This window comes from Chrysochloris asiatica, unplaced genomic scaffold (assembly GCF_000296735.1).
Source record: "Chrysochloris asiatica unplaced genomic scaffold, ChrAsi1.0 scaffold00003, whole genome shotgun sequence".
NCBI classification, from domain to species: domain Eukaryota; kingdom Metazoa; phylum Chordata; class Mammalia; order Afrosoricida; family Chrysochloridae; genus Chrysochloris; species Chrysochloris asiatica.
This window is the reverse complement of record NW_006408521.1, coordinates 42,974,950-42,983,500: the sequence shown is the minus strand read 5'-3', so window position 1 is coordinate 42,983,500 and position 8,551 is coordinate 42,974,950. Positions and strand designations below refer to the sequence as shown.

At 41.3% G+C, this 8,551-nt stretch overlaps 1 protein-coding gene across 1 annotated transcript in view; it reads right to left on the bottom strand.

The window, feature by feature from the left end:
• The window catches only part of PLEKHS1 (pleckstrin homology domain containing, family S member 1), a 23,808-nt gene extending 18,017 nt beyond the window's left edge, over positions 1-5,791 (bottom strand). Inside the window, exons 1-3 of the mRNA XM_006831486.1 lie at positions 5,764-5,791; positions 271-359; positions 48-154 (exon numbers count right to left, since the gene is read on the bottom strand). Of these exons, the coding sequence (XP_006831549.1) occupies positions 48-154; positions 271-359; positions 5,764-5,791 (224 nt within the window). The remainder of the gene's footprint in view (positions 1-47; positions 155-270; positions 360-5,763) is intronic.
• Between the last annotated feature and the right edge of the window lie 2,760 nt (positions 5,792-8,551).

Here is an 8,551-nt window from a genome sequence, read left to right as displayed (position 1 = left end):
TGGACTTGGATACGCACTGGTTAATTTCGATGGACTTGGATACGCACTGGTTAATTTCGATGGACCCTCGTTGTTGATGGTCTTTGTAATAGGAAAGACTAAAGCCACTTTCCATCCTCTTTGACAGGACAAAAAACCGCTTTTTCCATGAGCCCTGCAAAATGAGAAGGTTTTGCATGTCAGTTAAATCTTTGGGGAAGAGAAAGGGGGAAATGTTCATGAGGATGGTGGGAGACTTGGGAAGCTTGTTAAATTGTAGGGGATACTCACTGTGGAAAAGAAAAGTTGAGGGGGTGGTGATTTAATAAAGTAATCTTGTTTGCAGACTTCATTTTCATGATAAAATGTAAATTGTTTGCCTGATGAAAGAAAGTGAAAAGGATTTACTTTGTTCTGAGTACATTTTTAAAAAGAGCTGCTTCAATTGGAAAACACTGTTTATCTCATGAAAGGTCTTCAGATTACTCAGTTTGTTGTGGGGAGAGGAAGGGGAGAAGAATACCTGAAGAAAATTGTGTAAAAGAATAGCCTGCGGAGACAGAGGGCCAAGTGTGTGATTGTTATTTATCCACAGCTGTGAGCTTCATTCAGGCCACATTGAGAAGCTCATATCACTTCAGGTTATTTGATTCCTGGGACATTTCATGGACTCTAGAAGTAGGCATAGTTTGCCTCAGTTTCCATTGCAACACCAGCCACAAGAGCAAGATCATTGGGCTCTTTGCTCAGCAAATAAAAACAAAACCACTTGCTATACAACTTTGATCTGTTTCTAGAATCTCTTTCTATATTTAAAAAATACATATATATCTACAATAATCTGTAGTATCTTCATTACTTAGAAAGACACAATTCATATTGTTTAATTTTTTTTTTTTTTAAGGTTTTTATTGTGGATTGAGTGAAAGTTTACAGGGCACATCATCAGTTTCACATTCAACCATTCATATGACTTGTTTCATTACATTGATTATAATCCCCTCCATACATCATCAGTTAACAGTGTTTCTCTCTATCCTCTTTAGCTTTTTTTGTTTTGTTTTTTTTGGGGGGGAGGAGGAAACTTTGCCGTTTTGGAATTTACAGTCTTGGCTTTTAGGGAAGGTTTTTACATTTATCTGTGGATATCCAGGGCTCATGTATGCGATTACTAACAAGCATAACTGAATAATCAGATGAGGGACAGTTTGCTATGTCTGCTAGGTGGCTAAAGTCTGATCCTCAGAGCCTATGGTTTGGACGGTCTGCAACGCTTGGGCCCACAGGGACATGAACTTTGTTTAATTTTTTTAAAAAGAGCTTTGGTTTAGCTTTTACATCTAGGCAGTGTTTCTATTTTGTACTTAGTTATGAAAAACTCAGTCCCTGCTAAGAATTTGTTGTTGTGGTTAGGTGCCCTCGAATCAGTGCTGACTCATAGCAACCGTCTGCACAACAGAACACAACACTGTCTGGTCTTGTGCCATCCTCACAGTTGTTAGGTTCATCTTTACACTCATTGTTGTTGCCACTGTGTTAATCTATCTCGTTCTTCTTTTCTCAGACCCTCCACTTTACCAAGCATGATGTCCTTCTCCAGGACTGATCCCACCTGACAACATGTCCAAAGCGTGAGAGACAAATTCTTGTCATCCTGACTTCTGAGGAGCATTCGGATTCTACTTCTTCCAATATAGATTCGTTTGTTCTGGCATTCCTTGGTACTTTCAATATTTTTCTCCAACACCATAATTCAAATTCATCGATTCTTCTATAGTCTTCCTTATTCATTGTCCAATTTTCACATGCACATGAGGCAGTTGAAAATACCCTGGCTTCGCTCAGGTGCACCTTAGTCCTCAAACTGACATCTTTGCTCTTGATTACTTTAAAGAGATCTTTTGTAGCAGATTTGCTTAATGTAATACATGGTTTGATTTCTTAACCACTGCTTCCCTGAGCATTCATCAGGGAATCCAAGCAAAATATAATCTTTGACAGCTTCAATCTTTTACCTATTTATCATGATGTTATTTATTGGTTCAGTTGTGAGAATTTTTGTTTTCTTTACATAGAGATGCAATTCATGCTGAAGACTGGTCTTTGATCTTCATCAGTATTTCAAGTTCTCTTTGCTTCCAGCAAACAAGGTTGGGTCATGTGCGTATTGTAGGTTGGTAACGAGTCTTCCTCCAATCCTGATGTTATGTTCTTCTTCATATAATCCAGCTTCTAGGATTATTTACTCAACTATAGATTGAATAAGAATGGTAAAACAAAAAAACATAAACTCTGATGCACACTTTTCTTGATTTCAAACTATTTACTATCCCCTTGTTCTGGTCTAATAACTGCCTCTTGGTCTATGTACAAGTTCCTCATGAGCACAATTAAGTGTTCTGAAATACCCATTCTTTACAGTGTTATCCATAGTTTGTCTTGATCCACATAGTCAAAAGCCTTTGCACAGTCAACAAAACACAAGTAAACATCTTCCTGGTATTCTATGCTTTTAATTAAGATCCATCTGACATTAGTAATGATAGTCCTCATTCTATATCCTCTTCTGCTTGAATTTCTGGCAGCTCCTTGTGAATGTCCTTCTGCAACCATTTTTGAATTATCTTCAGCACAATTTTACTAGTGTGTGATATCGATGATATTGTTTGATTTCCTCATTTCACTGGGTCACCTTTCTTTGGAATGGGCACAGTGCAGCTTAGACTTCTTCCAATTACTGATCCTTCCTTTTTGTTTCCAACTTTCCCATTCCAATCACCAGTAATTATAAATTGATCTTGATTGCATGTTTGTTCAGTTTCAGACTAAAGTTGGTAGAAATCTTTAATTTCATCATCACTGGCTTTAGTGGTTGGTGTGTAATTTTGAATAATAGTGGTATTAACCGGTCTTCTTTTTCAGTGTTGTTAAGTTCCATCAAGTCCGTTCCAACTTATAGCAACCCTGTAAAAGGTTTCTGGGGAGTTGCTGGTGAGTTTGAACTGCCGACCTTGAGGTTCCAAACCCTGTGGTCCAGTGCATTATCCTGCAGCACCACACCAGGACTAAGACATTGTGAAAAGGAGGGGACCTAACAAATTGCTGAGTGTTTGGGAAACCTCCCCCTCATGGAGGATATAGGGGGACTTCAGTTCCAGGGGCACCCATTGTGAAAAAATAAATCACAGAATCTTCCTCTTTTAAGTAAAGCACCCAAGGACTCTGGGATAACTATCTTACAAATAATTCCTAAATCCATAAACTCATACAGGGACTACAGATGCTTTCAACCAATTTCATTGACACGATGGACTTCAATAAAGTCCAACACCAAAGACTTTCAGCCCAACATTTGGTGGTTTAGGAAGAATAACTCCTCATATACATGTCATGGCATAGGGAATGGATGCATACCAGGATTGGGCTATGATTCTTGGTGTAATTAGATGCAGGGTCTTAACTCTACAAAGCCATCCTCGTGACAATGGAGTCCCTTGGCTGGTGGCCACCACCACTTCCTGGGGTGCATATATCACAATCGGTCTGAATAGTTTACCATCCCACTTTCTAGACACTTTGGTTTAGATCCTGATAACTCTAGTACCTGGGGAAATTCTTCATCCCTGTTGTGTTTGGAAGGGGCATTATCGTTTCTCAGCCAGAACAAAGAACATGGGCATCCTCATGCCTAAATATAGCCCAAATATGGGGAACCAGTATTCTAGGATTTGTGACCCATGTAGCTGTGGAATTCCAAATAGTCCAAGAGCTGCAAGTTAAGGTAGGAGCAAATTGCTCCTACCTTAACTTGCTCTGATATACCTCCCCAAAGAAAGAAAAGGGAATTTCTTACTTTCCCAATCCTGAGCATCACCGCTCTGGTGACTACTGGATTCATCATGTACGGAATTGTGAGTAACCACGTAGCCATCCAAAATGTTTCATCAATAGTGAAGGAACTGGGGGAAGGTTCTGAACAATTACTGAGAACCACTCAAAAATCATTGGACTCACTGACCAATATGCTCATGGACCATAGACAATCCTGGACTGTCTACTAGCCAAAGAGGGTGGAGTCTGTGCAGTTGCTAATACAACTTGCTGCACTTACATAAATGTTAACAGGAGCAGATGAACTCAAAGTACAGCACCTTCTAGAAAATGAAAGTGGCTAGAAGAACAGAGAAATGACCTCCCCTAAGATTATGGTTACAAATAAAAACATATCTTCTCTCCATAATCTGGCTAAATTCACTACTGGGACTCTTAGCTACAGTATTACTTTTTGCTTATGCTTGGGCATTGTATATTAAACTTGCCAACCCCTTTTGTTTCTAAAAGAATTGAAGTTTTTCACAGACAAATGGTGCTAACCCAAGGTCGTGTTCCTATTCCCCTTATACAGTAGATCAGGCCAGACAAACCTTCTGACAACAGCCTGTGTAACTGTTCCCTGTATTCTCTGTTAGTGCCTTGAGTGTTGATGATCAGTGTCTTCAATGTGCATCTGTGTCTGCCCTAACTTACAGGCAGGAGGGACAGGAAACCCTGTCACCCAATGATGTCTCTGTTCAGTGGCTAAGAATGAGTCTTCAGTCATCACCCATGCTTCTGAAGCATTAGTGTTTCCTTTCTCTCAGAGGAGAATGTTAGGCAGTTAGAACAGGGAAGAGGGGCTAATCACAGATCAACCAGAAAGAATGCAGGAAACAACCTGACCTGTCAGGACAGTCTAGTCAAAGGAAAGATAGAAAAGGGACATTTCCTCAAATCAGGGATGTGGCGATAAGATGAAAACTGAACTGATGTCATGGGAAAGAAGTACATCAAACCCAGGAAGAAATGACCAATTATGGGCCTTAAATTATGAAAGGAAATTGTAGGCATCAGGAGACAGCTATCAGGAGACCGGGAGCCTGCTCTGGAGGAAAAACAGCACAAAAGTGAGGCAAAGACTCACTTGACTCTCCCCTCACTCATGAGGTGGAAGCCCGTTCTTTGGCTCGTTTGTGTGTATATTGTGCCTACCACTCTACCTGATTTTTTGCGGGGGGGTGGGGTGGGGGGAACTGTAGGACAAGACAAGTGCTTCTTTCATGTTGTTACACCAGTGCTTACCCTACAATACCACAACAGGATTTCATTATAAAAATTGTTGTTGTTGTTAAGTGCCCTTGAGTCAGCTCTGACTCATAGTAACCCTGTATAGGGTTCTGAAAAGCGACTGGTGGGTTTGACCCACCAATCTTGCGGTTATCATTCTAGTGCTGATTCTACAGCATCACACCAGGACTCCTTGTAAAGATTGTTGTTGGTGGTTATGTGCTGTGCAGTCGGTTCCTCGGAAATCCTATGGAGCGGCTGTACTCTGTCATATAGGGTTGTTACAAGTCAAAATGGACTCAACAGCACACAACAACAACAACGGTCACCTTCATAATAAAGCCTGACTTTTCCAAGTCAGGATTTCATAGTAAGTAAAGGGCATATTACTCATCTCTGATGGGCTAGAGTTTGTTATTAGCACTATCGCTAAGCAACAAATGGAATGCGTGACCCATTCAAGTAAAAAATGCTACCTTTCCAGACAGGTGAGTTCTTAAAAAAGAATCAACTAAATCTAATAGCCTTGGCCACATTCTTCAGACTAAGACTCTTTGTCCCAGAATGCCACCATTATCCCCATTAAAACCATCTCTGTACTCTGGTTAGCTAAATAGGAGTTGTCATTTTTAATTTTTTTTAAAAAAAGATTTTTCTTCTGAGATTATGCTTCTTGGGTACCTGGACTTTTCTGAGGTCTGGGCTCCATTATGATTGATTTTTCTTACCTGTTGAAAGAAAAAGGTTAAGCGTTAGTTTGTTGTTGTTGTTAAGTGTCATTGAGTCGATTCGGACCCATTGCGACCCTGTATAAGGTTTCCAAGAAGCAGCTGGTGAGCTAAACCACAGACCTTGTAGTTCAAATGACTTTGCAGTCTGACGCATTAGCCCACAGCGCCACACCAGGACGCCAAGCATTAGTTGTTGTGAAGTGCCGTCAAGTCGATTCCGACCCATAGTGACCCTGCATAGGGTTTCCAAGGAGCAGCTGATGGACTTGAACCATCGACCTTACAGTTCAAATGACTTTGCAGTCTGACGCATTAACCCACAGCGCCACATCACAGACTCACTTATGTTGTTGTTAAGTGTCGTTGAGTTGATTTTGACTCATACTGATCCTGTATAGTATTTCAGACTTGCAGCTAGTGACTTTGAACCATCAACCTTGTGGTTAGCAGTTCAGAGCTTATCCTACAGTGCCACACCAGGACTTCACATTCTGACTCAAAGCAACCCTCTATGCTATAATGTTTTTATGAAAGCAGACTGCCACATCTTTCTCCCATATAGCAGCTGGTGGGTTTGAACTGCCAGCCTTCTGGTTAGCAGTCATGTATTTAACCACTCTGCCACCAAGGTTCCTTGGGAACACTGTTGGTTGTGTATCACTGAGTCGGTTCCAACTCATAGCTACCCTGTATAGAGTTTCCAAGTAAAGGTTTACGGGATCAGAAAGTCTTACCTTTCTCCTGAAGAGTGACAGGTAGATTTGAACTTCTGACCTTGAGGCTAACAGCGCAGCTCATAATCCACTATGCTACCATAGCTCCTTATTCACTGATTAAACAAAACCACATGAAAAACAATAAACCCACTGCCATGGAGTCAGTTGCAACTCATAGTGACTCTACATAGGATTTTTTATTCTAAATTTTATATAGGAGCAAACAGCCTCATTTTTCTCTTGTGGAGCAGCTGGTGGGTTTGAAATGCAGGCCTTTAGGTTAGCAGCCCAATGCCTAACCCACAGCACCACCATAGCTCCTTATTCACTAACTTTTGTTGTTAAGTGCTGTTGAGTTCCTTCTGACTCATAGAAACCCTGAATAGGCTTTCTGAGAAGCGGCTAGTGAGCTTGAACCACCGACCCTGTAATTCAAACCAACCTGGTGGTGTCACACCAGGACTCAGGAATAGTGATGGAATGGGTTAGCTTCTTTTTTTCCATTCTTGGTTTAGTCTTTTTCTTCCTGATTTTTGGTAGTTATGGTAATGTTGTTGTTAGGTGCCGTCGAGTCAATGCTGACTCATAGCCACCCTATGCACACAAAAACGAAATACTACCTGGTCCTGCGCCAGCCTCACAAACATTCCTACATTTAGCCCATTGCTGCTACCACTGGGCCAGTTCATCTCCTTGGGGGTCTTCCTCATTTTCTCTGACTCTCCGTTTTACCAAACATGATATCGTTCTCCAAAGACTGGTCCCTCCTGACAATATGTTCAAAGTATGAGAGACAAAGTCTGGTCATCCTGGCTTCCAGGGAGCATTCTGCCTGGATTTCTTCCAACACAGCTTAGTTGGTTCTTTTGGCAGTCCATGGTACTTTTAATATTCTCCTTCAACACCAAAGCTCAAATGCATGAATTCTTCTATGGTCTTCCTTATTCACTGTCCAACTTTTGCATGTTATTGAAAATACCATGGCTTGGGTCTGGTGCACCTTAGTCCTCAAACTGACATCTTTGCTCTTAGACACTTTAAAGAGGTCTTGTGCAGCAGATTTGCCCAATGCAACACACTATTTGATTTTTTGACTGCTGCTTCTATGGGTATTGATAGCTGAGCTGAGCAATATGAAGTTTTTGACAACTTTAAGCTTTTATCTATTTATTGTGATGTGATTTATTGGTCTAGTGGTGAGGATTTTGTTTTGTTTTTCTTTTACACTGAGGTGCAACCCAGTTGTGGTCTTTGGTCTTCATCAGTAAGTATTTGAAGTTATGGTAATGATGGCATTTCTAAGCATCTTCTGTCACTAAAGGGACAGCTCTGTGTAAGTATTGCAAAGATGATTGAAGGGAAGTCTTCCTTTGACTTCCTAGCATCACTTCATAAGTGTCTTTGGTAAGATAACCCTGGGCATGGCAATACTAAGGACAGGGCTGAGGCTGGAACAACAGGGATCCAACCAGCTGAGAACACCTTTCTGGCCAAGAGGAAGCCTAAGCTAAGCCCTTCTTTATGCCAGAAACTGTCTTTCTCTAGTGGAAAGCTTAAGAGCAAGGACCAAGGCGTTACCCAAAGTTATCCAACTCTGGAGGCTGACATTTTGGCACTGAACTTGCGAGGTGGAGGCCTGTCCTGGGCAAATCAGCTGGCGATCCTATGACCAACACTGGATCTAAGAGCAAGTTGGCTGACTCATAGCAACCTGATAAGACAAAGTAGACTTCCCCATAGGGCTTCCCAGGCTGGAATGTCTTCTAGGTTTAATCATTGTTCCACCAGGGCTACTTCAGTAAGATTCTCAAAATAGAAGGAAAGTTTGGCTACCCAAAATGGAGGGCGGGGGTGCGGGGCTTCAAAGGCAAGAAGTGACTGGCTTACAAACTTTCAAGAGGGAATCTAGATCCAAAGGGCATGGAGGAAGGTAGAACCTCCACTGATAGTATCCAATCTGTCTAGGCGGGGCTGATGAAAGGAAATGCGGATAGGTTTCTTGTGATACAATAGTGAATAATT